The sequence below is a fragment of the Pituophis catenifer genome, unplaced genomic scaffold (assembly GCF_029215685.1).
Source record: "Pituophis catenifer annectens isolate HBS135680 unplaced genomic scaffold, rPitCat1.0.hap2 SCAF_17, whole genome shotgun sequence".
NCBI classification, from domain to species: Eukaryota; Metazoa; Chordata; class Lepidosauria; order Squamata; family Colubridae; genus Pituophis; species Pituophis catenifer.
In genome coordinates, this window is record NW_027256897.1 from 972660 (window position 1) to 990115 (window position 17456).

Below are 17456 nucleotides of genomic sequence, written 5' to 3' on the forward strand. Positions count from 1 at the left end.
GACGACATGGATGGATGGATGGTTAGATGTATAAGATAGATAGATAGATATAGATTGCTTTCTTACACACATTTACATATATACAAGATATATACATCCAAACATGTATTTTAGCCATCTGATATTTTATTCATTTATTCATCAAATTTTTACATTATCCATCTCACCTAAGAGACTCTGGGCGTGTTTCAAACAACAGAAAATAATATAAAAATATGACTAAAAACACAGCTGCTGTAAATGTCTTAGCCAACCACAAGCTATTTTGCATATTTGCCTCTATGGGGCCTTTAACGCATAATAGATAGTATTATATTAATGATCAGTATTAGCAGACACAATTCCATATGCGTAATACAATGATTGTATTCCGCATATGAAGTATAATGTATAATTAATATATAAATTATTAGGCATCTTATGCAATAATAAGTAAATTGGAAATTGCTTTCCCTGTTCCTCAAAGAAGATGCTAATCAAAGATCACGGGGGTCCTCATTCCCCTTAACAGTGATCTCGAAATAGAGTTCCCCATCCATCTGGGGTGGCTAGACTCCTTATCCCATTATCCCCACTCAAAAAATCCTGCCTCTTTTTGTTTTATTATTTCAAAGGAAGCACTTACTTCTCTTCCAATAAAAGTTGCTTGTAATATTTTAGGAGGATTCACAAAATCAAATTGGCCATCACGCTTAGCTGTAACAATGGCTTGTTGACATGTAACTCAATATTCAGTTTAAACCCAACAATGATGGCTTGAGAATCATAGTTAGGATCTCCTGAACACAGGAAATCACAACCATGAGGCAGTTTGCATTTTGGCTTATAGTTGCTGGGGGAGTCCAGTGGAGAGGATGGGAGTTGTAGTCTATGTTCTGGAATGGAACCCTGGCCACCAGAAAAGAGATGATGCTGGCTGTTGGAGCACAGGCAATGAAATCCAGGCTCTGCCAAGATAGCTGGAACTTTGCCAGATGTGGAGCATAGGCTTCGGAGTCCTGGCCACAAGGGGAAAAAATTCTGCGATGACTTGGAGCAAATAAGCAACAGAGTCCAAGTTCCCCCCAAGACAGTGGGCGCTTTGCCAGCTGTGGAGCATGGGCCACAGAGCCAAGACTCAGACAGCTGTGACTGCTGGTTGTGGAGCACAGGCCTTGGAGTGTAGGCTGGTCATCGGTGGCTCATGGGCTCTGGAGTCCCGCCTGCCTGCCCGCCCGCCGGGGAGGAGGGAGAGGAGGGAGGCAGGGCAAGCCGGGCCGGCGGCCAGTCCAGCTCCTCCTCCTCCTCCTCTTCCTCCGCCTCCGCCATTTAGTCCTCCCGGCGGTGCGCCGGAGCGCCCGGGAGAAGCGGCGGGAGGGTCCGGGCCGGTCCTCGCATCATGTCGCGCCTGCACCGGAGCAGGTAAGGAGCCCCCGGAGGGGATGCCAAAGGGGGACCCCGGCCCACCTTTCCCCGCGGGAGCCTTGCAAAAAAAAAACAAACCCTGGGGGGGCTTGCATCGCCCCCCTCCGTTCCCATTTGGGGCTGGGGGGGCAGGAGGGAAGGGAAGGGGGGCTTTGGACCCTGGAGGGGGGGAAAGCACGCCTTTGGGGGCGCAGATGCCGACGACCCTTCCCTGGGCGGCTTCCCTGCCTCTCTAACGGATCGCCTTTTTCCTTGGCCCGAGGGCGATGATGGAGCAACCGGGCGCGACTCTGAAAAGACAATCCCCTGTGTGTGTGTGGATGTTTGTGTTTGTGTGTTTGTGTGTACGTGGAGGCTTCCTTTTGTTCTTTCTCCCAGTCCTTTGGTGGCTTTTCCTTTTCTCTGTTTCATTGCCCAACTAAAAGCAACAATGAATCAAAGAAAAAGGAAGCTTTTTCACCTCCCCGAAGGCCGTTGATTTACATTCCCCATTTTCCCCTCCGAAATTAAACCTTTGCTACCTTTGCCTCAAATTACTACAGTTGTAGAAGGAACTGTGAATGGTGTGGTGGGCACAGACCAGCTCTTTGCTGATGGTTTTAAAAAAACACACAGAGAGACAATAGTTTGCGGATTGTTTTTTAAAAAATACAGAAAGAGACAAAAACAAAACTCGGATTATTTCCTTTCCAAATTTCCCTATTTCTGGCAGGGGAAGTTAACTGATGGTGGATTTCCCCCTCTTGAAGGGATGTAATCTGGAATAAAAGAGGCTTTTAGATGGATTTTTACATTAGTGTATTAGCGAAATAGTTTCCAATTTACGGAACAAAATCCATAGTCACTTAAAGAAAAGTGTATAGATTTTTACTGTAGAAAAACTGAGTTTTTAGCCCAAGAATGCTCTTGCATTTCTTTGGGTTGCTCCTTTAAAAAATAAATATGTATTTGGCCAAAGTTTTAAGAGGGCCAAAGAGCCAGAAGATGATAATTTCTGTTTTGAGGCAGGGGGAAGTTGCTATTTTTGTTCAACTATTCTTCATGTGGTCATTTAAAGATTTTAAACATCTAGGATACCGTTTTTTCAGCCAGGTGCTACTCAGATGTGTTCTCCCAAGATATCTGGGGGCGGAAAGGAACCCAGCTGGGAAATACAGGCAGTCCTTGACTTACGACAGTTCATTTAGTGACGAAAGTTACAATGGCACTGAAAAAAGTGATTTTACGACCATTTTTCACAGTTACAACCTTTGCAGTATCCCCATTTTGATCACCTGATCAAAATACAGATGCTTGCAACTGGTTCGTATTTATGACCATGGCTGTGTCTCGAGATCCTGAGGTCTTCTGACAAGCAAAGTCAATGTGGGAAGTCAGACTCTCTTAACAACCGTGTGACTCCCTTAACGATTGCAAAGATTCACTAAGCAACTGGCAAGAAAGGTAAAAAGGGGTCATAACTCATTCAACAAATGACTTACTTCGCAACATGAATTTTGGGCTCAGTTGTGGTCGTAAGTTGAGGACTACCTGTATAGATCCAGGGAGACATTGGGACTCTTACAGCTGTCGCTGATAACAATTCAGGCGGTTTTTTTGCATTTAAACTTGGTTTAAGCTCAGATAAAAGCCCTTATCAGAATACTGCAGTTTTTTTCAGTTAGCTTCCATGTGACCTTGGGGTGGGGAGGGGAATACAAATAATGTTGCGCACTCATATTTTGGGCTTCTGGGTTTTACTCCATCCTGAATGGGGCCCGAAAGAAACTTCATATGCATTTAGCTAAAACCACAACAAAGTGCTGTGTTTTGCCAGCCTGCAGGTTGCAGGTTGCTTTTTAAGCAAGACAGAATCTTTTGTGGTTTCAGTGTGTGTGTGTGTGTGTGTGTGTGTGTGTGTGTGTGTGGTGTGCTAACAGCTTCGTCTGGGTTGTGTTTCCTGCAGAATTGCAGAATTTGAAGAGATCCTGAATGAGCCCAACATCGTGCTCCAAAAGCTGCGGGAATTTTGTTTCAATGGTAAGGAGATAAGGCAGCGGCTTAGCCTTGCAAAATTTGCACAGAAAGCTGGTTAAGAAAGGTCAGTTTCCACCGAGAAAAGTTTCATAAAATTCATACGGCTGGAAGGGACCTTGGAGGTCTTCTAGTCCAACCCCCTGCTTAAGGCCGGAACCCTATACTATTCCAGACAAATGACTGTTCACTCTTCTTAAAATTCTCCAGTGATGGAGCAACTTCTGGAGGAAAGCTGTTCCATTGATTAATTGTTCTTACTGTCAGTAAATTTCTCCTTCATTCTAGGTTGCTTCTCTCCTTGATTAGCTTCTTGCCCTGCCCTCAGGTGCTTTGGAAAATAGGTTGACACCCCTTTTCTTTGTGGCAGCCCCTCAAATATTGGAAGGGTGTTATCATGTCTCCCTTAATCTTTCTTTTTGTTAGACATACCCTGTTCCTGCAACCGTTCATTGTACACCTCCAGACTCCTTATCATCTTTGTTGCTCTTCTCTGAATTTTGTAGACTCACAACATCTGTTTTGTATCCTGGAGACCAAAACTGGAAGCCATGTTCCAAGTGGTGTTATCAAGGCAGTACAAAGTGGTACTATCCCTTTTCCTTGCAAGCCATGGTATTTTCATTGTCTTCCCCCAGTTCTTAAATCAAAGACCTCGATAGAAGAGAAGACATCAACCTTCTGTCTTTTATTCTTTTTCTTTTATTCTTTCCTGAGTGTCCACTTTTTGCAGCTCATTCATTACTGTTGAAATACGATTGTTTGAACTCTTCTAATACTGAATCGTTGAATCAAATATTTACCCAATGCAATTCGTTGCCATTCGTATTAATTTCCCTCCCCCCCATGAAAAAAATCCAGTTCCTGTATACAAACAAATTTTCTCCTTCTTTTTGCCATGAAATTCCCAAGTAGGGTTTGACAGTCCTCTGCCAACTGGTGTTTAAAGGCCAAAGGTCACTGAATTACCACCTCTATAAATATTTAACAGAAAATGTTCTTGCAAGCTTAAAAATGCCCTATGCGTCAAGTCCATTTTTCTTCTTTTTTCAGATGTAGAAAGGCATTGGTGTAGTGTGGCTGTCACCTCTTTAGATTGGATTATGAGGATCTAGTTAAAAAACTCTATCCAATGATGAATCTCTTAAAAGCCATCAGACCTCTAAATCTATGCTTCTCACTGCACCATTGCGTGCGTAAAGATGAAGCAGGGAATGCCAGAAGGAGTGGAAATTGGTTTGAGAACATGAGCCAGGACCTGCTGGGTTGGACTTCTGGACCATTCAGTCCAGCCATCTGTTCTCACAGTGACCCACTGACTGCCCATGGAAGCTCATGAAGTCTCCCAGCAGATGATGGGAAGCAAGACGATGACAATGATGGAGGAGGAAGAGGGGAAGGAGGAGAAGCAAGAAGAGGAGGAGAAAGGGAGTGGGGGGAGGAAGAGGAAGAGATTGCTGGATTATGTACCTGCCCCATGCAGTCCAGCCATCTGTTCTCACAATGACTCATTCTCCCAGCAGGTGGCCTTCAGAGGCGGCCTCGCTGCTCTTCATCCCAGGATGTCCATAAATTGCTCCAGCCTTTGTTTTGAGTCCAGCACCCCATCTCGAGATAGTCAATCCCAAAGCTGAATTACACATTGCATAAAAATATATACTTTCTTTGGCCTGTCCTGGTTCTTCCAAGATTTCACGCCACTGGGTGGCCTCCGGTTCTAGTATTCTGAGCAGGGGAGAACAGCTTCTCCTTGTCCACTTCATCCCTGCTGTGGGCCTCCGTCATCATACTGGTTCTGTGGGCATGGCTTGGTGGGCATGACAGGGGAAGGATACTGCAAAATTTCCATTCCCTCCCCACTCCAGGAGAAGGATACTGCAAAATCTCCATTCCCTCCCCACTCCAGGGGAAGGATACTCCAAAATCCCCATTCCCACCCCACTCCAGGGGCAGGTTACTGCAAAATCCCCATTCCCACCCGATCAGCTAGGACTCGGGAGGCAGAGAATAGAGGGGAGCGGGGCCAGTCAGAATTTTTACTACAGGTTCTCCGAACTACTCAAAATTTCCGCTACCGGTTCGCCAGAACTGGTCAGAACCTGCTGAAACCCACCTCTGCTCCTCTCCTTCGCCCCTTTCTAAGCCAGAAAGCCCCCCCCCGCCCCCCCCCCCCAGTCATAAGCTTTCCTGTCAAGGAACCTGCTCCAGCCCCTGCACCAACTTAGTTGTCGTCTGAACCTCCTCCAGCTTCACTCGGTTCTCTTTGAGGTGCAGCTACCAATAAAATGTTCATCTCGCCTCTTAATCCTCCCGAGGCGGCCATGTTAAAAGGGACTAGCATTTAATCACCTGATTCTTCCGTTTCACAGGGATTCCCTTCGAAGGCGGCTTGCGCTGTCTCTGTTGGAAGGTAAGGCCCTCCCGACCAAGCAGCCTCGCTCCACCTGCTCATTTTATTCCAACTTTGCATTACTGTGTTTTAAATCTGTTTTATCGTACAGGCGGTTCTTGATTTGCAACCATTTCTTCAGTAACCATTTGAGAAATTTCTCTTGTTAAGCAAAATGGTTGTTAAATGATTTTTTTGCCCCTTATACAACCTTCCTTGCCACAGTTGTCAAGTGAGTCGTTAAATGCATGGTCGTTAAATGAATCTGGCTTCCCCCTTGACTTCGCTTGGCCGAAGGTCGCAAAAGGGGATCGTGTGATCCCGGGACACTGCAATTGTCATAAATATGAATCCTTTGCCAAGAGGCTGAATTTTTGATCAGGTGACCCTGGGGATGCTGCGACGGTCGTAAATGTGAAAAATGGTCATAAGTCCCCTTTTTTCAGTGCCGTTGTACCTTTGGTCACTAAAAGAATGCTTGCAATTCGAGGACTCCCCGTATTAAATAAAGAAGGGTTCATGGCCCTGGATAGGGGAAAGGCTGCTTACCAAATTGATGAGTTCAGAATTCCTTTTTCCCCCGTGCAAATTCTTTTCCCTGTTTGCCTTTCTGCAGATCCTCTTAAACTACCTTCCTGTGGAAAGGGGTGGTTGGAATTCCCAGTTGAGAAAGCAAAGGTACGTTGAACCGTTGGCGCTCTTCCCTTCTTGGCATGGAAAATCAGAACATCCCTGTGGGAGAAAGACAGGCAGAAGTAGGGAGGTGGAATCAAGAGAGCAATCAGCCTGGAGTCCTTCCGTGACCACAAACAGTCTAAATCAAATCTCTCTCGAATTCTGTTAATTGCAGTTTGCTGCAGCTGCCAAAAAAGCCAATACAGTTCAGGGCTGCATCAACAGAGGGATAGAATCAAGATCACGTGAAGAGTTAATACCACTTTATAAGGCCTTGGTAAGGCCACCCTTGGAATCCTGCATTCAGTTTTGGTCGCCACGATGTAAAAAAGATGTGGAGACTCTAGAAGGAGTGCAGAGAAGAGCAACCAAGAGGATTAGGGGTCTGGGGGCTAAAACATATGAAAAACAACTGTGGGAATGGGAATGTTTAGTACTAATTCTGCTGACCGTTCATTGTGTAGATTCCTGTGTAGATTCCTATGAGCAATAAATCAGTTTAACTGGAATTTAAGGTGTTATCCTGATTCTTCATGCCTGACAGTTCCTTCTTATTGCTGAGAATTCAACTGTGAAACAGCAAGCAAGCATTTTAGCTGCCTAACTGATTTTTATTTTTTTAAAAATTAAATTTCTATTGCTTTTTCACCTTTCTGCCAGAGGTTTGAGTCGACTCGTAATTTAAAATTAATTTTATAATATTAAATTAATTTTAAAATTATTTAAAATGAACTGATTTTAATTACGTAAAACCAAAACAAAGAAGAAAATTTGTTATGTGGTCGCTTAGAGTTGAGGCTGTTTTTTTTTTTTTTTTGGATTTATATGCTGCCCTTCTCCGGAGACTCAGGGCAGCTTACAATGCTTTGATTTGACCAACCCCCCTAATCAATTAATCCATTAAAAGCATTTTCTTCCTGTAGATTTTTTTTTAAAAAATCCCCCTATAGATTAACTCAACTTCAGGGCTGATGACTCAACAGAAGCAGCGCTAACACTTCCTATCCAATTTTTAAAACTTTTAAGTCAGCGTTTCTCAACCTTGGTGACTGTAAGATGGGTGGATTTCAATTCCCCAAATGCTGGCTGGGGAATTCTGGGAATTGAAGTCCACTCATTTTACAGTCACCAAGGTTGAGAAATACAATTTTAAGCTGACCAAGTTGGGAAAATGATGCATACATGTCATAGAGACACTGTTGATGCAAATTTATTTCCACATTGCTGGTCGGGGTGTTTTGGGTAGAAAGTCAAATGGGTCCAACTAGCTATTTTGGGGTCTGTGAAAACGATGCTTTTTGGCGGTTAAAGAAATTACATCAAAAATTTAAAACTGGGGTTGTGTTCTTAAGTGTTCTGCCTGGCCAGATTTGCAGATGTTGCTTCTGAGTAGCCATTGATGGCCTTTTCCAACAGAAATCAATTAAAAGCAGTGACAATGTAGTACTTTAAAAGCAGAGATCAAATCGCAAATTGGTTGTGCTTCTTAATAATGCATGGAGCTTCATAACTACGAGTGTATTTTTGTATTTTCCCTGGAAAATCACTTTAAGGACTTTGTTGTATTTGCCAAAAAAGAAAGAAAAAATCGCTCAAGGAATCTTGAGGGAAGAGATACGTCCAAAATATATAAGCCGAAATAATTTCAGATTTGATGTCCAAGGCTGTAGTTTCGATATTGCGCTAAAGCTCAGGATGTGGCTTCATACAACTTCTGAAATGTGGGTGTGATAAACACATCTGTATTGTGGCCCAGGGTTCTGGCTCAGAGAAATGAGCTGCTAAACACAATTTGCTAAAACAGAGTGATCAGGCTCAGGCGAAACTTCCCATGTTCACCTTCTGTAGCATGTTGTGTGAATCTAACCAATTCATTCCCTTTCTTTCTTTTTCTTTCTTTCTTTCTTCCTTCCTTCTTTCATTCCTTTTCATTCCCATCTCCTTCTTTCCTTCGTTCCTTCGTTCCTTCTTTCCTTCCTTTTCCTTCCCATCTCCTTCCTTCCTTTCTTCCTTTTCCTTCCCATCTCCTTCCTTCCTTCCTTTTCTTTCCCATCTTCTTTCCTTCCTTCCTTTCTTCCTTCCTTTTCATTCCCATCTCCTTCCTTCCTTCCTTTCTTCCTTCCTTCCCTCCCTCCCACCCTCCCTCCCTCCCTCCCTCCTTCCTTCCTTCCTTTTAATTCCCATCTCTTTCCTTCCTTCTCTCCCTCCCTCCTTCTCTTGTTGAGTGTGTTTGAAACAATGGAGACTGTGTGTCTTGTGTTAAACAATATTCAGCTCTGCTTGCTTTTGAAAAACGTAGCAGCGCTGATGGAAATGGAGTGCAATTGTTTGATAATGTGATTTTTTTTTGAACCGTCTCCTTCTGCATCCTCTCCTTGAAGGGAACTTTATGCCCAGTTCTTGAAGGAAATGATTATCCAACCTGGAATAGCTAAAGCTGAATTTGGAGTCTTCAGAGAGGATGTCACCTTGGAGGATCATGTAAGGACACCCCTGATTAGCCCTTTTCTTCTAATTACGGACATTTCAATTGGGGGTTTAGGATGTCAGTCAGTCAGTCTGCCTGTGTTTATTTGATTTAGAACCTGCTTCATTTAATAGGAGGTCAAACTCCCATATATAATACTGCTTCTGGTATTCCCCCCCCCCCAACCCTGTAGGTTGATTGAGATTCTGAGTTCTAGTCCCATTTTAGGCATGAAAGCTGGTTGGGTGACTTTGGGCCAATCAGCAGGAGACAGTGACTTCTAGTCCCGCCTTACGCATGACAGTCAGCTGGGCCAATCCCTGTCTCTCAGCCCAATCCACCTCACAGGGTTGTTGTTCTGGGGAAAATAGGAGAAGGAAGGCATGCTAGAGATGTTCGCCCCCTTGAGTTACTTGTAAAAATAATAAAGTTAGAATATAAATAATAAATAAAATAAAACCTGCGTTTCTGCTCTCAGCTTGGTTTTGACTGCCTCTTCTCTCCAAATCTTTTTCTTCAAAGCCGCTGAATCCCAACCCCAACAGCCAGTGGAACACTTATTTCAAGGACAACGAAGTCCTGTTGCAAATCGACAAGGATGTCCGGTAGGTCAGGATGGTGGAGTCGGCCTTCAAAAATCAGGAGATTCAGGCAGTTCAAATGCGTATAAAGATTCATTGCCAGCTTAAGCTCTCTACAAGAATCTGGCCAACTGGCCATTAAGGGAAATGAGCGGGAGATAAGAAGGGCATTTGAAGTGGGCTAGACTTCAATCTCTTGCGGGTGTGCGGGACTCATGACTTATGACGTGTTTGGCCCCTCCCTCGGGCTCAGCCTGGTCATCTCCTACATCCAGGGACCCATAAACTTGTTAATCCCAAACTAGGATGTCCTTGAACCATGACGAGTAATTCCAATATAGAAGAAAATGTTGGGGATGGCGTGAGAAACCCGGTTTCTTTTCCCCCCGTAGGCGACTGTATCCCGATATGGCTTTCTTCCAGCGCCCAACAGAGTATCCTTGTCTGTTGATCCTCGACCCCCAGAATGAATTTGAGACCCTTCGCAAGAGGGTGGAACAGACCACCCTCAAATCGCAGACGGTGGCACGGAACCGGAGTGGAGTAACTAATGTAAGGGAATAATTTTGGGTACCAAGTTGAGGGGTGGGGTGAAACTCGGCTCCCTGCCAGCTTTTGGGGATGAACAAGCAGATTTTGGTTTTGGGGAACACGTCACAGGTGGTCTCATAAGACGACTGCTTGGAGCCAGTCGTAATACTCATAGACAGGTGGTCCTTGATTTACAACCGTTCGTTGCGTATTCAAAGTTACAACGGTACCAAAAGTGACTTTTGATCCGGTGTCTGTGGGGCTGCGGTGATGATTGTAAGACTGGCTGTAAATCACTTTTTTCAGCGCCGTTGTAACTTTGAACGGTTGTAAGACGAGGACTCCCTGTACCCATAAAAGATCCCAGTCCCCATTTTCTCTGTGTGGTTTTTTTTGCAGGTGAGCTCCCCTCTTAAGGCACCGGTGCTGAGCGAATACGAAGTTCTCCCTGATGGCTCAGAAGCCCACTGGGAAGTTGTAGAACGGATCCTGTTCATTTACGCAAAACTGAACCCTGGAATTGCCTATGTCCAAGGAATGAACGAAATTGTGGGGCCCCTTTATTACACCTTTGCGACAAACCCCAACAGCGCATGGAAAGGTAAGGGGGGGGGCGAGAAGTTCCTGCCATCCTGGGGCCTGATTGATAGAGAACACGGATAACATACTAATATATATATACTGTATATATCAGTGGTGAAATCCAATTTTTTTTACTACCAGTTCTGTGGGCGTGGCTTGGTTGGGGGTGTGTGGCTTGGTGGGCCTGGCAGGGGAAGGATACTGCAAAATCCCCATTCCCTCCCCACTCCTGGGTGAAGGATATTGCAAAATCATCCTTCGCCCAGGAGTGGCATTGAAGCCTATTATTAATTCTTGAGTTGGGTCAGGTAGATTTTCTTTCCTGAATCTGGACGTTGGATAATCCAGATTACTGACCGTCCCCTTTTCCATGCACAGAGCACGCTGAGGCAGACACCTTCTTCTGCTTCACCAACCTCATGTCCGAGATCAGGGACAACTTCATCAAGAGCCTGGATGACTCCCAGTGTGGGATCACCTACAAGATGGAGAAGGTCTACATCATCCTGAAGGAGAAAGACAGGGAGCTCTACATGAAGCTGGTGAGAAATTTCCACCTTGAGCCAAAGTGGCCCTTTGGAGAACTTGAAGGGGGAAGGTCCATGGTGGGCCACCAAATCAGGAATGTCTACCACTTAGACCGACTTTGTTGGAGCTCAGGGTTCATAAATCTATTCGAGCAGATGGCCCAAAGTCACTCAGCCGTCTTTTGTGCCTAGGCAAGTCTAGAACTCACTCTCTCCTGGTGATTGGCCCAAAGACACCCAGCCAGTTTTCATGGCTCAGGCGAGACTAGAACTCACAGTCTCCTGCTTTCTAGCCTGAAGCCTTAACCACTAGACCAAGCTGCCTGTCGCTTTAAGTGTGATACTTAAGAAACAGCAATATTAACAATTCAGCTGTTCCCAGACTAGGAAATTCTGCAGCCCACCTGAATTCTCCCGTCTTCAGTGAGTTTTGCTCCCCGGGGATTTCTTGGAGGGCTCAATTTCTGTGGGGTCTTTTATGCATTCAGTTGGGAGCCAAATCAAAGACGTTCTTCCGAAGCGAGGAGGAGCCCCTTCCCTTCTGTTTTAGGAGGTCCTTTCGTGATGCCTCCATCTGCTTCGTTATGTCTCACCCTTCTTTTTTTCACCTTCAAGAAGAAGAGGAAGGAAGTGCTACCGATTGAAACCCACGGGCTTCCTTTAGGGCGATAAAGTGGTTGAATAAAGGAAGAGGCCTGGCTCTAGTCAACGGATCCTGGCTCAGGATGAGCTGCTTTGCCATTGGCGAGAAAACTTTATTTCCAGTCGGTGCCCAGTTCGGTCTAGTGGTTAAGGCACCAGGCTAGAAAGCGGGAGATCGTGAATTCTAGCCTCGCCTTAGCCATGACTTAGAGCCAATCACCAGGAGTCGGTGAATTCTCGTCCCGCCTTAGCCATGACTTAGAGCCAATCGCCAGGAGTCGGTGAATTCTCGTCCCGCCTTAGCCATGATTTAGAGCCAATCGCCAGGAGACGGTGAATTCTAGTCCCGCCTTAGCCATGATTTAGAGCCAATCATCAGGAGACGGTGAATTCCAGACGATTACAATTCCATTGTAATCTTTACAATGTTTATAATAATAATTTTACTATTATTAAAAGGAAGTCCTTGATGCTTTCCTTCTCCTTCCCGCTTTTTCCGGCACAGACTGCGCCAATGTTTCCTTTTCTCTTTTTTCCAGCAAGAGCAGAACATCAAGCCCCAGTTCTTTGCCTTCCGCTGGCTAACCCTGCTGCTCTCCCAGGAGTTCCTGCTGCCTGACGTCATTCGCATCTGGGACTCCCTCTTCGCCGATGACAGTCGCTTCGACTTCCTCCTGCTCGTCTGCTGCGCCATGTTGACGTGAGTTCAGTGTTGCACATCCTAAAGAAGCCAACCTGGAAACACAAGAACAATGGAAGGGTGTCTCTCTTTCCATGGGACATAGTTGCTTCCACTTAATTCCCCAGCCAGCTAGTGGTTAAGGCACCAGGCTAGAAACTGGAAGATGGTGAGTTCTAGTCCCGTTTTAGCCATGAAAGTTATCTGGGTGACAGCTCTCTGGTGATTGGGCCAATCACCAGAGGGCTGTGAGTTCTAGTCCCATCTTAGCATGAAAGCTGGCTGGTTGACTGGGCCAATTACCAGGAGACAGTGAGTTCTAGTCCTGCTTTAGCTGCGTGGCTTTGGGCCAGTCCCTCTCTCTCTCAACTCAACCCACCTCACAGGTTTGTTATTGTGGGGAAAATAGGAGAAGAAAAGAGCATTAAGTATATTTTATATTGTTTATATTTATAAACAGTGATAAAGGATATAAGTAAAATAAATCGATAAAAATAAAAGGTTTTTTTTTTTTCATTTCTGCCTCTTGCATTGTCCATCCTCGATCCCTTTCCTGTTGGATCCCAGTGGATCTGAGCTAAGTCCATTTTTTCTCTCTCTCGTTATCCTACAGGCTCATTCGGGATCAACTACTGGAAGGGGATTTTACTGTAAATATGCGGCTTTTGCAGGTAAAGGAAAGAGGGGAAGGCAAAATATTTTTCTTCCTGGCTTCCTGAAAACAGCCTTTCCCGGCTCTAGAGGCCTCTTCCCAAACTTCTGGTAGGCCTGTTTTTCACCCTCCCCAAGCCTCTGCACTTACCAGCATCCAAAAAGGGCCGTGTGGGGACTCCTGGGAGGGGAGGGACAGGATGGGCTGGGCCAGCCAGGAGTGGGATTTGGGGGTTCTCCGAACTGCACAGAATCTTAGCTAGAGGTTCACTCCTGGGGCTGCCTGCAATTTGTAAGCATTTCTCCCTCATTTCGATGCTGGCATTGTTCCTTTCCCACTCAGGACTACCCTATCTCGGATGTCCACCTGATTCTGAAGACAGCAAAGGATCTTCAGGAGTCTAAGTAGCTCGCCCATCCAAAGGTTCAGCAGAGGTGATGGCCGCTTGTCTCCTCTGTGAAAGACCTTTGAAGGAAGTCTTAGTTTGGCCAGCGTCCAGTTCTTCTCTTCCACCGGAAATGACTCCTCCTTCCCACATCTTTTTGGGCAAGGGACTCTTAAGGAGATGAACTACAAGGCGCCTCCAGAAGTGACCCAAGAAGTAGGACCTACCTGGAATTGGACTTGATGGGAAAGAACCAACCTTTTTGGGAACTTCTGCAGGAAGCCACCAAAATCAAGCTTCTACGTCATAGTTTTGGGATAAGTTCTTCCCAGTCGCTCTCAATCTTTAGCCTTCTTTGTTAGATTCCTTCCTTCTTCATTTGGAGGCCAGCTGTTCTGGGAAGCTTAAAAGAAAAGAAAAAATTTGGAACGATTGCTGGAAAGGTCTATCTACTGCCTTAGAGTGGACCTATTTCTTCCATTGCTGAACGCAGAACAACATTCTCGCTGCTGAGCTAAGACTTTCAGCTCTTGCGTTTCCCTATCGCCTCTGATCTGTCAGTGCTCTGCAATGAATTATAAATTATTCCCCCCAAATTGGTAAAAGCCTATCCTTGTCCAATAAAGAGTTTCCTGCGAGCCAGAATAACTAATAATTTAGAGACAGAAGTCTTGTTCTGCTAGTTTTCTGCTTGCAGGGAGAATCCCCACCCCCACCCCCCGGGAACATTGATGCAAAGTGATTATTCTAGCAATGAAAAAGGAATTTTGATTTATTTTCAGAACTCTACCGTGTTAACAACGTGCTATTCTGGATTAGTTTGAGTTGCCAAAAGGTAATTAGGCTTTTGTGACATTTGAGGAGGTAATTTTCATTTCCTCTAGTTAAATTCAGTGTAATATGTGCGGTGTGTTAATTTTTTGGGGGGTGGGGAATGCTATTATCTTGAATATTAGGTGGAAATTAGAGGTTCGATGTGGCTGAGCAAAGCAAGACTTTTTCTTTTCCTGGGTTTTGATGCCAATCGGAGAATTTTCATTTTAAAATCATTTTCAAACAGCCCTGAAGACGGCACCTTTTATGCTGTGCTTAAAGAGGGTTTAAAATAAGAATTCTGCTTTTTCCAAGAACAATGTGGAAAAGATTATTTCTGTCATCCTTCCTGCTTCCACTCCCGATTTTGCAACAGGAAATATCTCCAGGGTCCATTTTATGGCTTTTTTGATAATGCATGATGGAACCAGAAACCAGGAGACGGTATCAAAACATTTCTAAATTTATACTTCAATAAACTGTAACCCTAATGGAACCCCACTGCAGGAAAGGCATTTTTGCTTGGTTACAAAAGGAAGAAAATGAGCAAGAACCATGGAGTTTCAAAAATTATGTTCCCTATGTTTCCTAATTATTACATATTATCTTGATGGAGGGAAATTGTTGTGTAGTAAGGAGTATGCTGGGCACTTTTGAAGGCTGTCTGAAAATTAGCCTTACAGCTTTTATACAGCATAACCACTGCCAAATCCTGTAGCTTAGTTTCCTGCCTCCTTCCGCAGAGCAAACTTAAAAAGACACAAAAATGCACAACTTGCACAAACAGTGAAACAGCCACTTAGTGTTTGACATTCCCAGTAGAAAGGAGAAAAAGAAAAAAAATATTGCTCTTCTCCCAAAATGCATATGTTTCTTGCAAGACAGAAATGATGGATGTCTTCAACCATTTTTTTCCCCATCTTTTTCCTGGATAATTGTCTTTTTTTAAAATTTTGATTGGCAGCCAGTTATCGGATAGGATGTGCGATACGTAGCAGCTGGTTTTTTGCGTGGCCTAAAAATTGTTCTCTGTTGGTTAAATTGAATGTAAAAAAAATATGTTCAGATTATGATATTTAAAATGTCGTGTTGCAATGAAGGGACGAAAAATGTTTGTGTGTGTGAGTGTATAAAAAATTCCAGTTTCTTGCATATTGAGGTAGCATATACACCGTAGGTCAAGATTTTTACACGCCCATGCACACCCATCCCATAGAACTGCTTAGAATCATTGAGCCTATTGTCACTTCCAAGTTCAGTGTGTAAAAAATGCTTTTGTGAATCTCTCTGGCAGTGCTCTATTGCGCAAAGAGATAAATATGTTTGTTTTTCTTGGCAGATATAATAGATCGGATCGACTCAATTTTGCTGCCATTTTATTTCGCCGTCCTGCCAAATTTTGCTTTCGTTCTTTACATATTCCACTACTTTCCTAAATAGCTTTTTTATTTCTATTGGCTACATTGGCTTCCCGCTTTGAGCATCGGATGTAAAATTATGTAAAAAAGGAATTGATGGGGAAAAGACAGAATAAGGTAAAAAAAAACAATTGCCCGTGAAGTACGTAGAAATAGGTAAGAAGAATCTTGACTCGAGTGAGTTCAGCAGTGTATAATTTGTACAGTAAATTCTCTACAGCTCTTTGTCGATCTGTATTTTTTTTTAATTCTGTATTTTGGGAACAGCAGAAATAAGTGCTGCTTTATTATTATTTTTTTTAATTGAGTAGAGAGCAGTTGCCAATATGAAACAGGGTATTTTGTGTTTTGCTTTTCAATTCTTTTGGCAACACCATCTGTGAGCAAGCAAGCAAGCCAGAAGATCTGAGGTATTTGCTGTGATTTTTCTGCCAGAGTGGTCAAAACAATCAGAATGGCAGCCATGAAGGCGCGATGGAAGCTCAGTCTTTCATCTTTTTTTGACCTCTCTCTGCTGATCACCTTCTATCAGCGGTAAAAATCCTGATCAGCTTTTGACTGGGGAAAGGCTCGACACTCCCCTCCCCAAATTCTCCACAGATGCGTGTAAAAGTTTTGTACTAGCAAATTTGTTCTAGCTAGCACATCAATTCCCAGAGTGTTCTGTAGCTTTTCAGCATCGCTCAATTTCTTTTTTTTTTTTTTGCTTCTTAAATAAAGATTCTCCTTTGTAAAACCTGATTGGCCTTTACGGTCTTTTGAGGAATGAAGGAATTCAAGACTTTTATCCTCATATTATTTATATCTTTACTGGCCAAATGATCTTTCTTTGCTTTGCTTCCCACTTTCAATATCAGATGCCAAATTACATAAAAAGAATTGACGGGGAAAACGATAGAATATGTTAAAAATTGCCCTTGAAATACATAGCGGGAGGAAAGAAAGATCTTGACCCAAAAATGAATTCACACATGTATAATTTGTACAGGAGATTATCTACAACTTCCTTCCTTGATTTGTATTTTTTCTTTCTTTGTTTCTCTTTCGTGGAAACAAAGTCAGGATCATTAATGACAGAGGATCATTAATGACTTTCGAAAGATTGTTTTTGGTGGTTTTTGCATAAATTGAAATTAAAATAAATTTAAAGGGAATAGTTATTTTACAGAATTATTTCGGGGGCAAAAGATTATTTGCAGAAATTGGAATTAAAAGAGATGATGCATAGAGGGGACAATTATTTTGAAATATTATTTTGGGGAAGCTTTGAAATTGGAATTAAAGTAGACAAAGGAACTGGACTATTTTTATTTACTATTTTTATTTATTCTGCAGCTCTGCTGGCTGGGGAATTCTGGGACTCGAAGTCTCCGCATATTAAAAGCTGCCAAGGTTGAGAAACACTGAAATGGATTAACAAAAAGAGGCGGTTGCAATCAAAGGTGATTTAGCCTTAAACCCCGTTTCCCAAATCCCTGGAGGAGGTTTAAATATCTTCAAGGACAGGTAGAGGGCGCGAAAGTGCAAAGAACACGGACGTTTCTTAAAACGGAAATGCCCGATGGGTGGCAACTCTTAAGATCCCATTTTCAGGGCTTTAATTGGGAGGATAAAGCGGCCACTTTCTACTAGCTTTCTTCCCATCACAACAGCCTCATGAGGTAGGCTGGAATAGAATAGAATAGAATAGAATAGAAT

The 17456-nt window shown here is 43.7% G+C and overlaps 1 protein-coding gene across 3 annotated transcripts; it reads left to right on the forward strand.

The window, feature by feature from the left end:
* The first annotated feature begins 1312 nt into the window (after window positions 1-1312).
* Window positions 1313-17443, forward strand: TBC1D13 (TBC1 domain family member 13). 3 transcript variants are annotated; one of them, XM_070955584.1, is made up of 12 exons: window positions 1313-1401; window positions 3350-3423; window positions 5787-5827; window positions 6423-6484; window positions 8863-8962; window positions 9471-9553; window positions 9922-10081; window positions 10460-10661; window positions 11021-11184; window positions 12351-12511; window positions 13104-13161; window positions 17094-17443. In XM_070955584.1, the coding sequence occupies exons 1-12, from the start codon at window positions 1379-1381 to the stop codon at window positions 17163-17165; spliced, it is 1200 nt and encodes a 399-aa protein (XP_070811685.1). In that variant the 5' UTR covers window positions 1313-1378; the 3' UTR covers window positions 17166-17443. The 3 variants fall into 3 exon arrangements, with proteins under 3 accessions (XP_070811685.1, XP_070811686.1, XP_070811687.1); XM_070955585.1 differs by lacking the exon at window positions 17094-17443 and adding an exon at window positions 13485-15703; XM_070955586.1 differs by lacking the exon at window positions 5787-5827 and having other exon boundaries at window positions 1315-1401; window positions 17094-17442.
* The last annotated feature ends 13 nt before the right edge of the window (window positions 17444-17456 follow it).